Source organism: Montipora capricornis, chromosome 12 (assembly GCF_036669925.1).
Source record: "Montipora capricornis isolate CH-2021 chromosome 12, ASM3666992v2, whole genome shotgun sequence".
Classification (NCBI taxonomy): Eukaryota; Metazoa; Cnidaria; class Anthozoa; order Scleractinia; family Acroporidae; genus Montipora; species Montipora capricornis.
In genome coordinates, this window is record NC_090894.1 from 8556414 (window position 1) to 8579376 (window position 22963).

General features: G+C 41.5%; 2 protein-coding genes across 2 annotated transcripts in view; one reads left to right on the forward strand and one right to left on the reverse strand.

The window, feature by feature from the left end:
- The first annotated feature begins 6748 nt into the window (after nucleotides 1-6748).
- On the forward strand, nucleotides 6749-8324 carry LOC138026756 (tetratricopeptide repeat protein 28-like). Its single transcript, XM_068874209.1, has 2 exons — nucleotides 6749-7133; nucleotides 7511-8324. The coding sequence occupies exons 1-2, from the start codon at nucleotides 6770-6772 to the stop codon at nucleotides 7516-7518; spliced, it is 372 nt and encodes a 123-aa protein (XP_068730310.1). The 5' UTR covers nucleotides 6749-6769; the 3' UTR covers nucleotides 7519-8324.
- Nucleotides 8325-16015: 7691 nt separating this feature from the next.
- The window catches only part of LOC138025410 (G-protein-signaling modulator 2-like), a 7716-nt gene continuing 768 nt past the window's right edge, over nucleotides 16016-22963 (reverse strand). The window contains exon 2 of the mRNA XM_068872627.1: nucleotides 16016-16089. Coding sequence (XP_068728728.1) covers nucleotides 16016-16089 — 74 coding nt within the window. The remainder of the gene's footprint in view (nucleotides 16090-22963) is intronic.

Consider the following 22963-nt stretch of genomic DNA (forward strand, 5'->3'; position numbering starts at 1 on the left):
GTTTTTCGTTTGGTAACCATTGAGTTGTGAACAATTTTTTTTTTCAAAGGAAATACGTTTGTCTGCAAAGTTCACAATTCAATGATCAATTTGACTTATAATTCATCGCTGTATCTTGCAAAATAAAAATTATTATTACTAAGATTAAGTGATGCATTACGTCGTCCAGATCACAGTCTGACAATTGAGAGTAAATTTCCCCCCCCCCCCCCTCCTTTTACATACTTATTTGGAACTCCTCACATTTTCTGTAGAGAATTCTTCGACTTATAAACAAAGATTGTGCAATTTCCTCCATACTACAACCGACTGAAATTAAAAACTCTACCTGATCAGGATTTATGGGAATGAAAAGGTCTTCCCTTACTGCCAGAACGCACGCACTCCCGCGGAAGAGCTTCTGACGTGTAATATACGACACAATAAGAGAAGTAGCTCCTCCAGACATCCGCTCCCCGTAATTCTTTCGTTGTAAACAATTTCTTGTAGACCTGTTTTATTGAAGGCTATGAACCGTTCGAAGTTGATCGTGAGTCTTTGTACTTAACGATGACAATTTTTGCCTAGCAGTTACGATTACAGTTAAACATCAAATATTTCTATTTTGCAGTTATGATCACAGTTTAACACCAACGATTAGTAAGTAATTCTGCACTAATGATTGTGGTTTAAAACCAATGATTAGTACTCCTGCACTAACTATTGTAGATTTACACCAGGCATTTGTAATTTTGCACAAATGGCTCTCCATAGCTTCTTATGGTGACCACTCTTTGGACTGACGTTAAATTTATTATATATGCCGGGTGAAGACTTCCAGGTTAAGACCATGCTTTACCCTTACGGCTCTTGCCGACGATGGGCATGATGACATTCGGTTACACAATGTCTTTTGTTATCTTTATCAGATGGATAAGGAGATTGAACACTAAGAACATGTTTTAGTTTTTGAAAGTTTTGCCAGATGCGGGCAAATGAGCTAAAGTTGCGTGACTTGTCACGCGTGACTGTTGCATGACACGAAACGGGGCAAAACAAAACCCTTGCAGGAGGGCGCTCGGTTGGCTTTTGTTTGCCTAGTCATTGACTAGGACTTTCACCGCTGACAAGGCGGTGTGTCGTTTTCCCATTTCACCTCTGGGAGCGAGGTTGAGATCCCGAGGAATCTCTGAGCACCCTCCTTTAACCAGTTGGGCCCAAGGTCGGGATTACCCGAGGGGTACTTTCGACTGGCTCGATTTCTCCCTATACCCTGTAACTCAACATCCGCACGAGTCGTCAAGCAGTGTTCAGAGAGTGGCCAACTCTCACACACCTAGACCCCACCAGAATCATGAGCTACTATGAGTGAGGTGTAATTCTCTTATATATTAAGGTGAGAATTCAGTTGATTAAGCTTGTGGGAAGGCAATTTTGTCCCACTTTGCTGGCTTGTGCTGATAAGCATGCGCATAACCGCTGCTATGTGCGACCGAACACAATGCGGTCGGTGTCCCACCCACCCCCCCCTAGGGATATCTGCCCGCATTACTTTTGCACAGCTGATATTCTCCAAAAAATTGATGGAAGCAGTGCATTAGTGTATCCACCATTTTATTTTCTTTGAAGGTATTCCTAGTCTTAGGTTATTCGTGTTAAAGGTTTGTTAAATTCTTTGTGTTATTTTTGCAATAATTAATTGCCATTTTTGTTGATTTGCTGGACGCCATTTTAATATTTTGTATGTTGTGTAAACAGCGTCGCTCGCACTGACGATCGATCAAAATTTAGCTAGTTGGCGATTGTGCAGTACCGTCAGTTCACTTTTTGCACGGAGATACGAAATTTCAACGGAAAATTCTTATAAGTCTTATGTTTAAAAACTCACCTTTTAGCTTGACTTATGTCGAGAGAAAATAAAATATATCTCGCATTTTACGAGAAGAGAACGCTTTTGAAAATGAAAAGATATAACTCGACGCGCAATAAAAATCGCATTTAATAAGAAACAAATGTTACTTACCTCAAAGAGAAATTGAAATTATCTTCCCACCTAAATAGAAGGTCGCTTGGTCACGAAAAGAACAAACGCAAGCAGCAGACTAATCGATAAGTCTTTGGAACGTTTCGTTTTTACAACGAAATACTGAATCGTGAAGTCTAAGTGTCCGGGAAATAAGGCAACATTCTGTAAATTTTAATACCTGACATGTTTACAGTTTACTAGTGATATGATTTTTAATTTTCAACCACAAATTTCGCAAAGTGACAAGACATAAATGATTCCATGAAAATGCAGCCAGCTTGTCACAACCCGAGATGATTGGTCTCACTGTTATGTTTGGTTTGTGAATTTTCGTTAGAGTATAAAACTCTGGTATTCTAGGTGGGTTGGGTGTTTGTGACAGCCATTTTTTGGTCATGTCATCAATGTGGTTTTCACGGTGTAGGTCAGTTAACATTATAAGGTGCAAGACCTTGTTTTGAGTTCCCTTCACCATGGGTTCTGTAAGACGTCTGTAGCTTTGTTCGTCGTCAAGGAGGTTTTCTCCCTCCTTTACTTTGTCAGTTTTGTTCATGACGACAGTGGTACTGCTCTTGTCCCTTTTTTCAGGTTAATATCATTGTTTTGTTTCAATTCATTTAGTGCCTTTTGTTCGTCGCGTGACAAGTTTTGTTTCAGCTTTGTTATTTGTACTTCCATTAGTTGTCATTTAACCTCCTCAAGGTAGCTTTCGAGGGCGACTGATTTTTAACTGGTGGATTCCAATCAGATTTAACGTAGAAAGGGTGAACGTCTCTATTGTGTCCATAGAAAGTGTATTTAAGATGCATTTGTCTTCCAGAAATCTCAAAATTTATCCTGCAATAATTGCCTTTGGATTCTGTTTTTGCTTAGTTTATTTACCGGTATGAATTTTATTAACAGACAGTATCATTTTGATCAAACATGATAATGTAATGGATTTGATGATAAAAATTACGGGCAGAAAACATACTTATTAAAGACAACGTTTTGGTGTCCTCATGACACCATCATCAGGTCAAATATAATTTTTTACAGATAACTCGAATATTAATGTTCAAGATTAAGTTCAAAGTCCCTAGAGGCTAGGTGAAAAGTTTTGCCTTTATCGAGTCACTTTGGATATTCAGACACGGTTTGTGCTCGCGAATAAACATGTACACAGATGTTATTGTTCTTGATTGATGTTGACTTTGGTTGTGATTCAATCACAGCCAAAGTCAACATCACTCAAGAACAATAACATTTGACATGTTTCGCATTCTTAAGAAATGCTTATGCAAATTTGATTGTCTTGTGTATGAAATGTTCCTTATTCGCGAGCACACAAACCGTGTCTGAATATCCAAAGTGACTCGATAAAGGCAAAAACTTTTCACCTAGCCTCTAGGGACTTTGAACTTAATTGAACATTAATATTCGAGTTATCTGTAAAATATTATTTGACCTGATGATGGTGTCATGAGGACACCGAAACGTTGTCTTTAGTAAGTATGTTTCTATCATTTTGATATGATAGAAATGTTTTGTTTGCAGATACACAAATTTAAGATATTGATCATTTTGTATAACCCAGCAGTTGAAATTTTCTTTATTATTTAAAATATTTATTTATCCCACACAAATGGGCCAATTCAACCCTGGCAATGACAATACTCCATGCAATAAGCCTCTAGCTGGTTTTGGTTTTACGAGACATCTGGTTTGTCTCTTCTATTGGGCAAACCTGCCCAGAGGGAAGGAGCACGAACAGGACTTGAGGTCCTATGCGAGGCGCTCCACCCTACCCTATCCAGACCAGAAAGACCAGACCACAACACCGGGAACTACATGCCCTACTCCTGTTTACGAACCAATCAGTTAGATTAGGATAGAGAGTAGAGTGGCTCTGGGACTAAAGACAAGGGAAATGGGGGAGCTTCGCCTCCTGAGGAATCTCATGATAAATCAGGGTCGTAACATGGTATATTCGGGACCCATTGATCCCTATTTTCTTGCCGTACTTTTGATCCCTGAGCCTCATTTTCCTCAAAATGTTGATCCCTGAGCCCTGATAAATCTGATCCCTGATTCGAGCTCAAAAGCCTTGTGATCCCTGATTCCACCCTTCTGAGCCCTGAGCCCTTTCCTCTGAGCCCTGATCCCAGTCATATTTTGGGCTTTGAGCCCTGAGCCCATATACCATGTACAGTCTGGGGAATTTCAAGCAAGCAATCATAGAGTACCACAATCAAGATCTTAGTATTGCAAACGAAGTTGGGACTTAGCTGGAGAAGGACAGGCCTATGGGCAATCTCGGCAATGCCTTTATGGACGGTCTGGGGAATTTCAAGCAAGCCATAGGAGTACCACAATCAAAATCTTAGTATTGCAAAAGAAGTTGGGGACATTAGCTGGAGAAGGACAGGCTTATGGCAATCTCGGCAATGCTTATCACAGTCTGGGGAGAATTTCAAGCAAAGCCATAGGTAGGTACAAAAATCAAGATCTTAGTATTGCAAAAGAAAAAAGAGTGGGGACTTAGCTGGAGAAGGACAGGCCTTATGGCAATCTCGGCAATGCCTATGGACGTCTGGGGATTTCAAGCAAGCCATTATGAGTAACACAATCAAGATATTAGTATTGCAAAAGAAGTTGGGGACATAGCTGGACAAGGAAGAGCAAAGAGCGTATGGCAATCTCGGCATGCTTATCGATGTCTGGGGAATTTCAAGCAAAGCCTCATTAGAGTAACCACAATCAACGTCGTAGTATTGCAAAAGAAGTTGGGGACATAGCTGGACAAGGCAGAGCGTACTTATTTTATGGCAATCTCGGCAATGCTTATGGACAGTATGGGAATTTTCAACGCAAGCCATAGAGTCCCACAATCAAGCTTTAATATATGCAACAAAGAAGAGTTGGGGATCCATAGCTGGACAGCGAGGAGCGTCTGGCAATCTCGGCAAGGATTATCACCGTCTGCCCGCCGACAACCCTTTCCCCAAGCAAAGAAACATAGCACGTAAACAACCACAATCAACATCTTAGTATTGCAACAAAGACGTTGGGGACTTAGCTGTGAGAAGGAAAAGCTATGGCAATCTCGGCAATGCTTATTACCGTTCTGGGGAAATTTCACAAGCAAGCCATAGGCTACCATACAATCAAAATCTTAGTATTGCAACAGAAGTTGGGGACTTAGCTGTACAAGAAAAGCCTATTGCAAATCTCGGCAATGCTTATGACAGTCTGGGGAATTTCAAGCAAGAAAAAGAGTACCACAATCAACATCTTAGTATTGGCAAAAGAAGTTGGGGACATAGCTGGACAAGTGAAAAGCCCTATTGCAATCTCGGCAATGCTTATGACAGTCTGTGGGCAATTTCAAGCAAGCACAATAGAGTGACAACACAATCAAGATTCTTTAGTATGCCAAAAGAAGTTGGGGACTTAGCTGGAGGAAGGACAGGCCTATGGCAATCTCGGCAATGCTTATGGACGTCTGGGGAATTATCAGGAAGCCCATTTTAGAGTAACCACAATCAAACATCGTAGTATTTGCAAACAAAGAAGTTGGGGACCCCCATAGGGGCAGGCAATGGCGGTATCATCAAGCTCGGTCATGTTCATGAAATTTTAGACTACTTTGAGCAAAGCTATTAATTGCTAGCGTCCAAAGCGTAAATAGTTATGATGAAAACAAGCGCCATCTTCCACACACAGTCAGAAGAGTGGCATGGACACCCACATCAACCCCTACCACGAATCATTTCGTACCCGACAAACCACCACCCACAAGCAGTCTGCATACAAATGCTCTGTGGACAGCTCTCTTGAAGAGTTCGTGGTTCTCTCCGGAGGTAGATGAGGTCTTTGTATGCTGCCTGAGACAAAAGCGACGAGCCCAAGGCTTTGGGAGACATTTTAAAGATTGCAATATGCGTGCTTGATGTAGAAAACCTTCTTCGGGCACTTTACGACTGAAGTTAACTTTGGAACGTTCATTCGAAATGAAACAAATTTTACACACTTCAGAAACTGTTTTCACAGCACTGATGGGAAACACGATCAGCTTCTGGTTGCTAAGAGAAGATATCGGGAGTAATTTTAGACAAAAAGGAAATCGAAAACTGGGCCCAGTGCCAAACTCACTGATGGAGAAGTACTTTTAAAGAGATTGGTGTGACAAGTGTTGTAAATTGTGAGAATCGTTCCCTTGACAGACAACGCAACGACTTCTCATGCAGTAGGGAAGCTGTTGAGGAAACTGTTCACTCCTTGAGCTTCTCCGTGAACTGTTTACAGCCCTTGTATGATGTCTTAGTCAGCACTATCGCAGACTTGCTGCAGGGTGATGACTTAGTCTTTGTTCCTGATGGACCATTTTGCTTGGCTCCTTTTTCTGCATTGAGTGACTCTGTCAGGATCCGTGCAATTCCCTCGCTGACCGCCTTAAAAGTGATCGCAAGTAAACCTGACGACTTCCAAAGTAAGAATGAAGCGCTGCTTGTTGGCGATCCATGCCTGAAGGAAGTCACTTGGGGCAAGGGGGAACCCATGTATAACAGCTGCCATGCGCGAAAAAAAGAGGTGGATATGATGGAAATCTTCTTCAGACCATGCCTCTTACAGGTCAAAGTGCAGCCAGAGCTGAGGTGTGTAAAAGAATGACGTCAGCTGCTTTAATCCACATTGCTGCAGATGGAGATGGTTAATTTGTAGTAATTTTGTTGGCCCGAAATTCCGTACGCACATCACCGATCCTCGAAAGAGGAAGATTACATGTTAACGTTGAGTGATGTTCACGCACTCCATCTTCAGGCAAGACTTGTTGTGCTGAGTTGTTGTCATAGTGGCCAGGGAGAGGTGAAATCTGAGGGTATTGTGGGAATAGCCAGGGCTTTCCTGTGTGCTGGTGCCCGATCTGTTCTGGTGTCACTCTGGGCAATCGACGACAAGGCGACCTTGATGTTCATGAAAAGTTTCTACGAACACTTAGCAGATAGAAAAAGTGCAAGTAGAGCTCTCCACCATGCTATGAAATCTCTTCGGGAGACTTATTCTGCCTTAAAGTACTGGGCGCCATTTGTGCTAATTGGCGATGATGTCACCTTTGAATTTGGGCAACACAAACAGGAAAAGAATGGTAAGTGCTATTTGAATATAACTTTAATGACTGAATTGCTGTACTTTGTAAATGTTTTGCATCAGCAAGTTGTCGAAAGGAGCTGGTACATTCTTCAAATAGAAATGGTTTTAAAATCGGTTGCCAGTGTAGTTATTTTTACTCGAACTGCTTTGGCTAATACCTGATCGCTGAATCCCAGTTATGTACGAGAAGTGAAGTGAAGTTAGCTATTGAGGTCTTACAGTCTACACGTGGAAGTGACACTGAATAGGAATTGTTGCTGTTAACCAAGCACAAATGGTTTAATGAATTAAGATAATTGAGATATTATTTACTTCCCAATCAGAACGAAATTCCGCATTACCATTTAACCCACTATTGTTTCTTTTTTTCAGAAACGTGAGAAAAACACTTGGACTCTGATGCGTCGATGTGTCATTTTTCTTTTTTCCTTTCTTCGATTGTATGAGTAATACTGTCCAAGTCCTTGCATTTGTACCTTGTTTTGTAAGGGTCTGTACCAGGATTAGTTAATCACTTGATAGAAATAAGGGATTGGTAAATCGGTTTGTTTCCATAACTGAGGATCTAGCCGTCATGTCATTTTTTTAAATACTTCAAAATAACTCCAAGCTTTCGCTGTATATTTCTCGGGTGTTCATTTTACGTGAAGCTGGTGACAAGTAAACCTCTTTAATTTGGTATACCAACGTTCACTTAAAAGCAAGTGACAGTCTCGGGGAATGTGTATTTTCTCTAAGGTTGGCCAAAGCTAAATAATCAAATGAATCAATTTGGAGGCAAATGTCTATAAGCGAGACAACGAGCATCCCTGCCACTTTTCATATGCGACTGCAAACGTTTTCCTTAGGCAAACGTCTAGATTTCTTTTCGTGATTTAAGATAATGCTTAGGCCTTAGGTTAGCATTTTTGTCAACGTTTTGGTTGTTCCAGCTATGGTGCCCCCTACCCCTCACCCCCTACATCCCAGCCCCGGAATAGTCATGCCGAAGGTGAGTGCTCTCACCACTGTAAACAGCTTGTGTTGTACAACATCATGGAATTGATAAAGGGAACAAGACACTCATTCAACCTGTAAGGAATTTTATTATATTCCTACACGTAATTACCGGACTGTATAGAATTTCAAGGAAAGGTTACGTTTATACAAACGTTGGCCGTGTAGCACTTATATTTTAACTGAAGAAGGTTCAGTGGGATAGAAAATAGCACTTTACGTTAAAGTACACTCTCTTCAGTTAATTCTGTTTACAATATAAGGGCTACACGGCCAACGTTTGTATAAACGTAACCTTTCCTTGTACTTGTACATGTTAATTGCCGCGACTTTAACATCTTCAGTTCCCACGGCCTGCTCCCGTCTGACCTTGTAACTCAGCCGGTAGAGCGGCGGAGATCTAACCGAAGGTCGTGGGTTCAATTCCCACCCTGGACAGAGTTTTTCTCTGTCCTTATGTGGGCCCAGTTCCATCAGTAGGGCTAACGCTCACATGGTTCATATGGGATAGAAATATAGCACTTCACGTTAAACTACACTCTCCTCAGTTAATTCTGTATAGAATTTCAGCCAGTCATCTCCACTCACTGGTTAGTCTCTTTTACAATTAAGCTTCCAGTCTAAATGTTAGAATTTCAAAAGGTTGCCTCACTTTGGTGGGTAATGAAACCTAATATCAAATGAAAATCAACTTCAAAGCTGTAAACCTTAAATACCACATGAGAAGAATTAAAGGTTGTAAAATATTTTAAACCATTGAAATGCTTATGTATTATGCAGTATATTCATAGCGGAGCTCCGCGCACCTCGAAAGCTCGTGCCCGGATGCCCCATTTCGCTGGCTATTGACAGTTGACTCTGAATGGCTTTTATCCTTTTCCATTCGCTCACTGAGGGTGTGCTTGTTTCTTTTAAAAGTCATGCAGTTCAAGAAACATTCATTGCCAAACTGGTCCAAAGTAAAGGTTACTCGAAAAACCGATATCATACTCATCGCTTCGTGATTCATGCGATATCGGTTTTTAGCGTAAAATTTACCGTGGACTTTCACTAGTTAGGCAATGGATTTTTCCGTAGAAAAAAGCAAAGAAAATGATTTAATTGAAGCAGCAACCGAAAACATCAAAACGCGGACATTTCATTTTCACTAACCCTACAGGCAGTAAAAATAAATAACCAGGGAGATCCGCTTTTAGGCTTGGCTAAATCTATATATTAGTAATTATAACAACAAAGTTCCTCTGTACTAATCATGCTGATAGCTTCTCGAAACAGGAGAGACATAGCCATCCATACCAGCATCATCACTTCTGACAAAAGCCACCCTTGCGGTGATCTGGCTGCATGGAATGGCCTTAAAACTCCAAGTTTCCTTAACACCAATGAAATGACTGCCCAGAACACCTGACGTCAAGACATTCACGACAGCATAACCGACATTCCTGTGTTTGACAAAATGTTGAATCTTTCCAAAGCCAGGTGGATCAAGTTGACGGTTTCAAAGTGCACTAAATAACTGCCAGCATTCTTCTTGTATACATAGTAAGTCCATGATACATTTGTTATAGACATATTGTTATTGACATAGATATTTTGAAGATTTTGTTGCTGCCATTATTAGCTTTGTGGTAAATTAAAAAAACTAAACTAGTGAGCAGCACTCTGCGACCTGTATCTCTAAAACTTGTTTATTCTCCGACGCGTTTCGCCTAACTAATGTAGACTTCTTCAGAGAGTTTTACAATAATACACTAAACGCCTGTATTTAAGCCATATCTGATGGCAAAATGATATGACTTAAATACAGGCGTTTAATGCATTATTGTAAAACTCCCTGTAGACGTCTACGTTAGCTGGACGAAACGTGTCAGAGAACAAAAACGTTTTACAGATACAGCAACAACGCCACATAACAATGATATTGGTGGTTGAAAGAGCATAAATGATCGTGCTGCTGCATTCTGGCCGTACTCTACCCAACGACGATTTGCGGTTATGATGACAACGTGAGCATGTAGCAGAGTGAATCCTTCATTTTCTATTTTCACCCCCCCCCCCCCGCCAAAACTGCAGAGCAATGTTATATTTTGAGATGATGCTTTGGTTGACGTCGCGGTCATAGATCTTAAGGTTCCTAGTTGATAAACGGCGACGGCAACGATGACGCCACAAAACAATTTCATTGCCTAAAAGAGCGTCAATAATCGTGGTGCACGTGCGACACGCATATTAGCACACAGTTTTGAGGAAAAGAAAGGAAAGAAGCTCTATTGAAGTGTCTAGTCGTTCTAGCCCTGGAGCACTAAAGCCGTTTACACACGAGCAAGTTTTCATGGACAAGTTCTGACTTGGCAATTTTTTTGCTGGTGTGTAAAAAAAGAACATTATTTCCTTGACAAGTGCACTTGTTCAAGGTAGCATGCTAGGTTTTGAACAAGTGCACTTGTCAAGGAAAATTGACACATTGCAAAAACTGGCTCGTCTGTACAGGTCGACAAGGAAAACTTGTCAAGAAAATTGAGAAATTGCGGGCGCACAGCGGTCTTGCTCTTGTGATGACTCACTGTAATGGCGCCCGTGGTTAGTTTTTTTGTCGTGTGCTGTGTAATTGTTTCGCTGGCTACATGGAAAACTTGTCAACGAAAACTTGTTAATTCGTTCACACCAGCAAATAAGACTTGTCAAGGCAAAACTCGTCAAAGAAAATAGTCGTTCTTACACATGAGCATATGAACATTTTCAACGTAAATCAAATGTTACGTTGGTTTTGGAGTAGTCTCCTTCGCTGCCGCTCCCCCGAAAAGAACGGCTGCTCACGTTTCATTTTCTGGACCTGTATCGACGACTCGACCAATAGTACCTCTCGTTTTATCAATGCGCTCAATCAACACAAAAGTGCTGGTGTTGAGCATGAGTGCAAGAATAAGTAGAGGACTGAAAAAATGAAAGGATGTAAATATAATCACATTAGTCAATATTTTTATTGACGTCAAAATCAAGTCTTCCCATACGCCCAATTTTATTAATTTCACGTTGTCTCAACTGCCACTATGCATGAAAACAGAACTGAAACCAAAGCAACAAATGTATAGTCAAAATCTGACCGCGTCTGTAAAAAACCTATAATACTAGACATATTTAGTTGGAACACTTAGCGAATGGTCCAGATGCATCGTGTTACAAGATCGTAGCCTATACCATATCCCCCTCCCCTCAATTCAGTGTTGTTTGAGATTTTTCGGGCGACTGCTAGTAGTTGTGAAAATCAACATTGGAGGAAGTGGTAAACGGGGATAAGTGTTCCAAAAAATGTGACGAGTATTGTAGGTAAAGCAAGGCTTCTGTTACTTTAGATGCGGTTTTGCCTTGGTGAAAACACAGATTTGATCTGCGACCAGAAACCGGGCCAATACACAATAGTTCCAGTACTGTATAAGTTTGCAAAATTATGGGTACTATTGCCGCCGAAAAGAAATACTCTTTCTTGGGCGGTCAAGATTTTTTGGGGCTTTCAATCCAAATACCTGCATGGGTCTGCCAGAAAATCGCAACGATTAACTCTCCTCACACTCAATTGGCTTACCTTTTTAGTCATTTTAACAGACCGTCAAAACAATGGGAAAGGAATGTGGTTCCAATGTGAGCAGCTGTTTTTTTCGTTGGGTGACATCGATACCCAGAAAGACGGCTGCAGAGAAGACTAGTTTTGGAGGAGAGTACCCGGAGAAAAACCTCTCTGTGCAGAGTACAGAACCAACAAACTCAACCCACATATGACGCCGCGTCTGGGAATGGAATCCGGGTCACATTGGTCACAAAAGAACTGTGCATAACAATGACTTCAAATATTAGGGAGCTTACACAAAACGACGTCGATGGCTACGAGAAAGTTGTCAAAAAATATTGTTTCCCGTTATTGTACTAATTACTCCAAGTCGTTCAGCATGGAAAGTGTACATAATCATTCCGGGATTAAAACTGTTCGAACGGTGGGGATGTTGGAAAGAAAAGCTGAAAATTTATCGTCAGGTGATCACGTCCTCCACACAACCTCATATTTGGTCATTTCGCCTCGTTCTTCAGGACGAGAAAGGCAAAGAGATGTATTAAAATATTAAACGCACGTGCAGGGCGTGCCGAGCTCTTGTTGGTGGCGTTTTCGTTGCCGTCGTCGTCGTCGTCATTGCGTAAGCTCCGTAATTAAATTTGAGATTTTGACTGCAAAATCTTTCATTCTCTAGTCTCACTCTGAAAGCGCTCGTCCCATTTTATTTTTACGATACATCGCCCAAATCGTAGGACGCGAACGAAATGGAATAATCGCGAAAAGGACTTATGGGTAGAGCAAAGTTTTATTTTGAGGTGGACGTTTTCGGTCGACGCCGCTGATCATATGATCTTTAAAGGTTCCTAGTTTGTAATAAACGGCGATTGATAGCGGCCACACGAGGACGCCACAAAACAATTTCAGTGGTTAAAAGAGGAAAAGAAAAAAAAAAATAATAGTGCCTGCACAGCGTTCGTCACGCATTTAGCTCACATTTTTTCGAGGTTACACTATGCCTATAACATCGACTTGAAATAATCAAAGTTGTGATTATTGAAGACATACGCAGAACCTTATCATTCTATCTATTTACCCTTGGTAGTCAATAATCTATTTTTGGATATAGTACGCCCACATTGTACGAAGTTCGGAACAACGATGCAACAATCGCCGAAAAAGCACCTAACGCGATAGTGCAAACTCTATATTATTAAAGAGACCTTGTCGACGTCGCCGGTTAGTAGAACCTTAAATGGTAGTCCTAACTTCCTATAATCGCCTCAACACTAAAGATTTTGGAAGAAGAATACTTGGAATTGACCGAAACCTAATCGTAAGAATAGCAGCTCCGAGTGCAAAACGAATTCATTGTAGTTGGGCCTTTGAAGAGCAGGAAAATTGGCTTGTGGTGAGCAGGTTTTACCTGGCTTTGCGTTTGGGTGTGAGATAGGAGCAGTTTTCTCAAATGACTGTACGAAAGTAATTACGTGATTGAAATTGCTACGCTTAGTGATAATAATGGTAATAGGAATGAGGTGAAGTCCCAAATTGGGGTCTGTAAGTCATACCAGTGCAGATTAACAAAAATCGGGAAACGGAACCGCGTAGCGGAAAGTACCACATTGTTTAATTCACGAGTATGATTACAGACCAAATTGGGACGACACGAAGTCTACTGTTCCCAATTACATCATAACCATTACAATTTCCGAGAAAACAAATATATTAATCAGAATTCCTTTTTCAATGTCTAATGTTACAAATTTGGTCATTTTGGAAGTTTGGTAGGGTAAGCGGTTGTTGCTATGGCTATCGTGCCTATATTCTCGTGATTGGTTGATTAAGCTGAGTGATTATTATATTGGGATTAAGTGAAGTGCTCTCAGCCAATCAACGCGCTGAAAATGTTTTCGTGAATATTAATTACGTCAAAAAAAACTTACGGTTCATTTCTTCAAATAGCCTTGACTTGAGATGGGAAAAAATTGTCGAAAACGTTCGAAATCCAGACCCACAACATGGAAACGTTTTGCGCAAAAAAAACTGCCATTTTGCAGCGTTTTGAGCAGTTTGGAGCAGCCGGAAACCGGATTTAGATACACAGGGGAGCCCAAATTCACGTCTCAAGTGCCAACGCTTGTCTTTCAAAGCGAATATAGATCGGAATAAAATTCACAGTGGCTATTCGTCCGGGGCCTATACAACGACATATATTTGTTATTCATACGGAAAGTCTTCTTTAAGAATGAATGTTACAGGTTCAATTACACTCAGAAAGTATTACCTGTCTTTAATTCTTTAATATACAGTTCAGCTATCAAACAACGACATGATGCCTGTTTAATTTCACTTTAATTTAATTTTAGTCATTCTAAGAAGACTCGGGTATGAATAGCAAATGTAGGTCGAGTTGTGTGCAGGTCCCGTACGAATAACCACTGGCAATCAAAATTAACTGTGGAACACTTGAGAGACAAGAAAATTGAAACTCTAAACTGCTCTCATGAGGCCTCCACGACTAGGGCATCTAGTGGTCGACAACTATTTGTGATCAACAACTAAAAAGTTATCCACAACTAAAAAACGTAAAGTAGTTGTATGGGATCATTCAGACCGGATTTGGACAGGTAGTCATGACAAATGACGTCCATCCGATCAAAAGACAAAAGAAGGGGGCGTGCATACATTAGGGGCATGTTGGCGGGCATGGGACGGCAAAGTCCTTTGTGTCGGTGGTTTTTTTAACCCTAACGACGTGAAAGATAAAATGGGGCGTGCATAAATAGGGGCAAGTTGGGAATGACGCCAATGTCGGCTGTAACCCTAACTCGTGAAAGAACACGTGCATCCCAGGTCGCCGCATAAATTAGGGTTAGTCACGAACGTACATGAAGGTTTCTTTTACTTTGAGGAAAGGTAAGCGAGATGTGTTTCTTTTATTCGAGAAAGAGCTAAGCGAGGATGAATGTGTTGCTGTGCCTGTGTTCTGTTTCCACCCAGACCCATCGCGTGTGGTAACGCAAAGATTATAGCGAAAAGGAACAATGGGAGAAAGACAGGGAGCAGCAGATGAGGTCACGGGGGGTGATGTACATCACGGGCCAATGAGACACCGCTGACCGCCTTCGGTATTACATTAACTTTCTTGGGCTTGGGGTCACGTATCCTCACAAAAGTGAAGTGAGCAAACCCTATTGTTTTGAAAGCAGAGTTTCAAAACAGAATTTTAAAAACACATACTACAAAAAGGCTCTTACACGACCAGGACAAGTCCACAACCTACGCCTTTGTTCTTTTTTAACACTAAAATTTGCATAGAGGCGATCGATTAACGCGTGAAAGAAGGAAGAATATGACAGAAAGAAAAAAAGTTGTTTGTGTAGGAGGGAAACAGAGGAGCAACTTCTCAACTCTTTCACGCTTTTGACACAAACGTGAACTCCGTTGTCTCAACCTTTTTTAAGGAAAGTTTTTCAAACACTCGCCGCTTGAATGAAACACGGGTAACCCTAAATGCAACTCTTTTTTTATGATAAAGAATACACAAAGGACATCCTTCAGTGACGCAGAACCACAAAGAAGAGGCCTACTCAACAGATTGAAATAAAACCTTTTCTGGAAAACGCTTTGAACAATCAACTTTGCGATTTTTTGAGAAGCGTTTTATACTGTTGCTATGGTTGTTGAACGCGGAATTTGGGTTGTCATATCGTATTTCAAAATACTTTTCAAAAGATCATGAGCCAAACAACCAACAATATACGTTTTTTAACAAACGCTTTATTAAAAGGATCCTACTCTAGTGACAAGTTGATATAAATGATTGTTCTTCTACCTATTTGACTATCGTAACCTTAAACATGTTGCGTTGCGCTTTTTAAACAAAGTACTGTGACTCTGATAATGCAGTTCTGTTCAGACATACAGAATATGGAAACATTCGAGGACCGGACTAACCCTTCGAAACGAATTTTATTTGCAGAAGCGCAATCGTTAAGGGGTTCAATAAAAAACAACATCGAACAAACGTTTCAAACGTGTTTACGGAATTAACTAGAGAACGCTTATCACAATGTGATTATTTGCGAGAGATAGTTCTCTTTAAACAAACCTTACATCCGAAAAAAAAAGTTGTTTTGAAAAACCGCACCCTATGTACAACAAAGATTATAGTTGTTAAGTAGCAATAAATACACAACAAAACAAACATTTCAGACAAGCGTTTTACTGAATTAAACAGGTTAGAAACGCTTATCACAATGTGATATTTGTAGAGAAGTGAGTTCTCTTTGTATATTCACGTTGCTATCTCGCTGCACGCATTAGGTGTTCTATTATGCATCGCCACTGTTTCCAAACGCCTTTCCTTGATAGCGAAAATAAGAATCAGACACAACGCACGCACACCCTGAGAAAAAGAAAAAAAAAATAGAAAATGTTGTTTCAATTTCACTGTGATTCGTCCTGCATCATGAGTAGTGTTCGGGTGCGGGGGGGGTTCTTCTACATATTTTTTTTTTTTTTTTTTGTTTTTCTTGTTGTTTTTTTTTTTTTTTCCGTTTCTTTTTTCTTTTTTTTTTTATGCATGCACATTTCAACGCGTTTAGAGCAACAATAAAAAACGGCCACGCGTAAATGAGAGATGAAAAAATGTGATCCACTTTTTGCATTCGCATGTGTTATTCCATTGTTGTATTATAGCTTATGCCCTGTGTTCAACGGCTTTTTAGAGCCGAAAATAAATCACACACACCCTTTATTCACTCTGAGTTCGCTGCGTTAAAAGAGAACGCCTTAATCACAATGCATTATATTTTGCGAGAACGATAAGATTTTTTCTTTAACACTCATAATCTTAATCCAAACAAAAAACAAGTAAATAAAAAAGTTTCTTTTGTGAATTCAGCGCACCCTTTATTGTACAATCTACCGAATGCACAAATGTAGATCCGGCTTTCAAGCATAGCTTACTGCTTCCTATTGCAAAGTTTCAATGTTTTTTAGAGCCGAAAATACAATCACAGCACGCACAAGTATTAAACCGGTGTGTAGTGAGGTGACTGAATTCACAAAAAGCCTATAAAGGAATACGTGCAGTGACCGTTTTTCAGCTAGACTCGGTAAGACGCAGGACGTTTAGTAGTGTACTTTGCCTTGGTTTCGGGTTTGCGCTACGGAGAACTAGTTGTTTTGCAGGACACTATCTTTCACAGCACACCTCGCGAGCAATGGTTAGAACGTTGTAACAGGAGTTAGTACACTCCAATGAACCCAGGTTGCTTGTTGAGTTCTTTATTACTATCCATGCGACCCAATTGCAAACGCCGACATTTTACCGGAACATAATATACATTCCACAAAGTCTATGCCGTCACGTACTCGATACATTATCCTTCTTTCTGGTGGATGGTCTGGCAAATTGTTACAAAAAGTCTTGCGAATTGAAGAAGATCTAATCACTTTGTTTAACACCATGGCGTAGTGCTGCAAGCAAGTCGTGTGTGAGGAAAGCTCATCGCCTACAAGGTTTCTTTACAGTGACCTATGTCAGAGGAAGGCGATGTTAGTTTTGCGGTGTTGCGGTGTTAGCGATGGTTTCACATCAGAATTGAATAGATGTCACCGACAATCACGAAGAAGAAAAATGCAAAAGAAGTAAGAAAACAGAAAACGCGGATCCCTAAATCAGACGACAACCACTATTACTAGAAATTGTATTCTATGAAGTGGATCGACCATCCGCTTTAGCAACGCGGGGAGTCGACGAAACTTGTATCGTGCGGCGCGTTCGGTATGGTTTGAAAAAAACGCACCGCAATTACTCGATTGGCTCGCGCCAACAACCTGGCTATACACCTTACCACAAACCTGCAAAGATTAAACACGCTTTCGTCGTAACCGAGTAAATTGTGTTTGATATAGAATTCGCAAGTGGCACGGCGGGACTTGGTGTGATTGTTGCAAACATTTGAGTCAGTGGATAGCAATGGGATTACAAGTATTTATCTTGACTTGTATCAGATGTCCTATCCAAATACGCGGGGTGGTGCCTTTAGAAATCAGCGAAAACAGGAGCATCTGTCTGGGGTGGTGGCTCCTTTGAAAGCATTTTTTCCCAGGAAGCGGTCGCAAACCTGAGAAGTTGCAAACAGATGACCGGAAACCGAATTTAAGAACATAAACACGTTTTCATAACCCTTTGTCTCCAGAAAGGAGAATGTACATCATTTGGTAAACCTACAACGAAACCCAAGAGCCCAAGTGGTTGAAAGATTCATAACCGCACACTTTGAAAACGCAAACTTATGTTGGCGTATGTTCACTACCAGGCAGCTCGTCATCCATATTGCGACCCAACTGGACGATTTATTTAGTCCAATAGGAATTACAAGCAAAGCGTGCACCCGTAGCATCAAAAGGAGATCCAGCGGATTGTGTCAAACGAGAATAACGCATCAGAGGTCTGGAACAATGTGTATAGAACATCTGTTCAAAAAGCCGGGGACAAAGTATTAAAATTCAAAGTAGGAGAAGGGCTCAAAAGTCAAGGATCAGTAAGCATTGAACGCATTCTTTGAAAAAAGGTTACTTACCATCCTGGACGGAGGAAACTTTCACTGTTGCTCAGATGACTTCCGCGCGCCACACCCGTGTAATCGCCATAAAGGAGAGCAGACGGTGACTGGATTCAAGGCACTTTTTACGAATTTGGAGTTACCAGAAACGTGTGATTAGTTCGAATTAGAAACCGGGAAAAAAACACCTGTTTCGGATTGGAAACACTTTTAAAACGCAGGGGACGAGGAGGCGGAGGATAAGGACGGTGTTGGTACATTGGAAAGGTGTGGCCAAAGAAATACGACAGTTGGATTCCAGCATAAACCAGTTGGTCGCTTTTACAAACAAACATGATTCAAGATAGCGACTTTTACGTGATTGAGAGCGATCATTTATTTGAAGAGAGGTGGACAAGAACCATGACGAGTCTGGAAGGAACACGGAGTGTTTTTACAATTTACCGAGAAAGCACAAGATACACTCTTTGCCCAGTTTGAAAGGTTACCAGCCGGATTGGCTATCGTGATTCTACCAAAGACAGTGTAGCTCGCGACCTTGGCGGTTACTTAAACCATCAAGTATTAATAATTCCTCAGCCTGTACCAAATCGGATGGCTTTGTCCAACAGAATGGGATGGATCACAAGCGGTCCTTCGTTGCGAGGACAACCGACAACAATTGTCAGCAAATAGACGAGATGAATTGGTTATTGGGGATTGCTCTCGAGAGACGCTTTTCAAACCATCTAAGGGTATGTCCGATTTAATCGAGTCTGTCAAGTCAGTGGGAGGCTTGCTCAAGCGAAACTTACTTCGGCGCTGGCTCCTTGTTCCTCGTGGTCCTAGTTCGGCGGGTTAACATGATCAACAAGATACGAAGGTCCCAAGGTGCCCAGTCCATTAGACCAATTAGACTGCGACCGTACAAACTGATGTTTTCATACGTGGCGCTGATCAATATAATATGGGGAGACCACAGGTTACGTAATTGATACCATTTGCTTCTGGAGCCGATACGCGTGGACCCTGCATTTTCGGCCGTCGTGATTTTGACTATAGAACCAAAATGTTAGTACCTATGGAACCACCGATATACCCATATGGGACGACATGTTGTACCCTATAGCACAGCCACGGTAAAGGAGGGGTGTACATTAGTATCTACCGGAGGAACACACCCTTATGGTCAATTGGGGTGGGCGTGGCAACGGCTTAGGGGGAATGTTCCGGTCTTGTTCCGTTTCAGTACAACTCCCTTGATCTCACAAAAACAACGAGCAAACAAAAAAAAAGCTTGTGGAAAACGCAACATGCAAGCACGTACTGGATTGGAAACGGGAGAATGTCTGGTATAACCTTGTTCACCAAGGGGTGACGTGATCAATGGGTTATTCAACCTTTAAAGGAAAAGCTGCCAAGACAAGAGCGAAAGCTGCTGGAAACAATTACTTCAAAGGGCGTCATTGATCGACATTACACAGCCAGGTCTGAGGGAAAAAGAGTTATATAAGCGCTGCGTGTATACGTCAAAGCGGCACAGTGAAGGACAGACCATAGTGAAAAGGGAGAAAGTATACATTACACTACGATTTATCAACGTTGCAAGACTCATTTTTGCTTAAAAGAATGGCATCAGCTCAACCCTCATCTCAGCACCCTGGTGCGAATTCAAGTTTACAATTGTTTGACCCTGTACCAGTGAAAGATGTATCGAATTGTTAGCAGCAAATGGAAAATCGAATTACAGAACCGGTTCAAACGGGAACTAACCCCTCGAGTTATGTCATCAAACGTTAGCTGACATACATTGACATTAACGAAGACAGAGACGACTGCGATTGGTAGTAAAAGATTACCATAAAACAAGATGGATCGCCCACAGGGGATGGTAAGACACGAAGTACACACTCATGGATCAACAAACGCCCTTCATTCCATCTATTCAAAGCAGTTTACCATCAAGATCAACGAACCGCTGGTAAACAGGCAACAGTCAGACACTCAAGCATATACACTATGCCTTACATCAAGCACCTTACTTGAACTTTACAGCGAACAGGCCAAGATTTAATCCGTACTTAACCACAAGCTCTGTATTACACAGAGCATGCTGGACACATTATGACATGAAGTAGCTAATACAGCTAGAAAAGTAAGGAGGGTCTGAATAGAAAGAGCCACATTGTACTAACAACGGCCGCAGAAGTTGGGTTGGTCGGAAACAAGTCGTACCTTCTTTGTGACGTGTTTAATCTTGAACAAGTTGTTGCGACGGTTTGGAGATCAAAGTGTCAAAGTGGATCGTGAACAACGATGCTTTTGTTCTAATGGCTGGGGGGAGCACTCAGCAACAGCTGACCCAATACTAAAGGTCATGTATCTCGATACGCTTCGCATACGAACAGATGCGTGTGACACACGGTGTTGCAGGACAGGTGATGAAACTAGAAAAAATGTACAGGATCATTGCAAGGTCACAAAGGGAGGCGCACCGCTACCAGCATCTATACCCTAACCAGAACATATCGCAGGACAAGGATTCATCCCTCAAGGCAGTTCTCTAAATCACACTGTGACAGATTTATTCACCACGGTTTCATATCCTTATCAGTTGAATCACTTTTTGGGCTCGTGCGAAATCCGCATTGCCTTCAACGGAAATCCCTTGCAAGAATAAAATCCTTTCAACTTTGAGCTGTTTTGACCTTGCAAGACATTCCGGGATGGACTGTGAATGGGAGACAGAAACTGACTTATTTGCGCTGGATCTGACGGGTGGAAAAAAGATCGATGGTTACAACACGCTGTTTTCAGGAAGTGGAGACATGATTGTGGTGCACGGGCCTTGACATTGACATAGCGTGGATTGCCGCTCCGACGAGAGAGAACGGATTACGGTTTGTTCCGTTTTGAATTTGACACCGGCAGGAAGTGGACATCCCGATAATGTCTGTAACCTCATCGAAACGGGTAACGTGAACCTGTACCTGAAATTTGGAACTCAGACGAGACTCACTGCTTTGAAATTTAATTGTGTATCGCAGAATTTCAGCTCAATCAGTTGGGGAAATTGATCGCAACTCGTCGCGTGGTCTACGATTTGTCACAAGGCTCTTAGGTGCATCGTCATGCCATAAGACCCAAGGAAAAACTATGGCAAGCCTGTCTTTCTGACCTGTGTTAGCACCTCTGATGCAAGGGCCGTATTTCCAAGGTGATAGGCTACCTGTCATCAACACCTACCCAGCCCGGACTCATCGGCGAATACGGACCCTCATGACCAACCTGGGGGGACAACATTGGGTGGGCTATGTACTGTTGAATCGCCTCGTGTGAAAGTGCAAGGCCTTCTTTGACAGCTTACGGATTTTCCTCCTGAAACTACGACAACATTGGATACTACATCTAACGGGAAGGTTACACATATCTTATAACGGGACAAAACCACTGCATAGTGACCCACTGAACTCGGGATGTTTGTGGAGAGAATTGTCTGATTTTATCTCATTTCGTCTGAGCACGGAATGTTGATATGAACACTGTTCAAGCTAAATTTAACAAACACGATATGATTCTCAGTTGGAACGATGCAACCAAGTTGAACGGAGTGTGTACACGTTATTTTTAATTCAGTCATTTATCGTCAAGGTAATAGATTGCTTTCAACAAGGTTGTAAGTCATCATTACGCTTGCGCTGTTGTCCATAAGCAATCAATCATGTTGACAAATGTAAACAAAAATGTTGCGGTTGTTTGTGCTGTATTTGCTAGTAAAAGGGCGTGGGAGAATTCTATATCGGGTTACACAACAATCGTTGAAGCTTCGTCTTGTGAACATGTCTCAATTCAAGTGCCCCAGCAGTATTATCATTCTCTGGCCCAGCCAAATGCGGAAAAAAAACAACTTTACGCGCCACAATACTTCAACACGCCGCTTGTTTATTTGAACGCACCATTCGCAAAGATCGTGTATTGCTACGGTCAAATGGCAAGATCTGTTTTTTAAGGAATTGGTCTAAAGGAAGTAACGTTTATGGTTAGGGTATTTCCTCGCCGACATATTTCCCGCCTTATTTCCACCCCCTCATCGTACTGGTCTGCTCTTGTGTCAGAACTGCCCTCATGAGAAAACTGTGAGCGCTGACGAGCGCTCCATTTTGGATTTGTTCACCAAAAGTGTCCCATGGTCCTTTGACGTCACCTGCATGTATTGACACAAAACCTTTTTCCCCCAGGAAGAGTTTTCCCGGAGCATTCTTCTCTTAATGCTCATTAACATCATTGCTTTTAACAAATCCTCGAGATAACTTTGGGGGTGAGGACACTGGCATCAACAGAGGCGTTTTCTGGGCGCGTTCCGTTTGTGTGGGAGAGTTTCAAGACGCTACATCACTAACCCATTTGGATACTTAATGATGGATTTACATCCCACGAACCCCGGACATTCAACGAATTGCGAACAAGGATCTTCCCAGAGTAACCATTCATATCCCATGGGTTTACGTTTGATAATGACCAATAATCTTAGTTTGAAAACCGATTGAACCACCTCTTTCCGCGGGTTAGTAGATTCATTTAAACGACCCCATGACTTTGCAATTGTTGCACCGCGAGGAAGACAGAAACAATCAAAATGGTGGTGGACATGACTTTGCGTTCTAGAAAGATTTCAAAAGCTACCGAGAGAAGAAAACAAGCGAACCATCGTCAAGGCTTCCAAAGTCA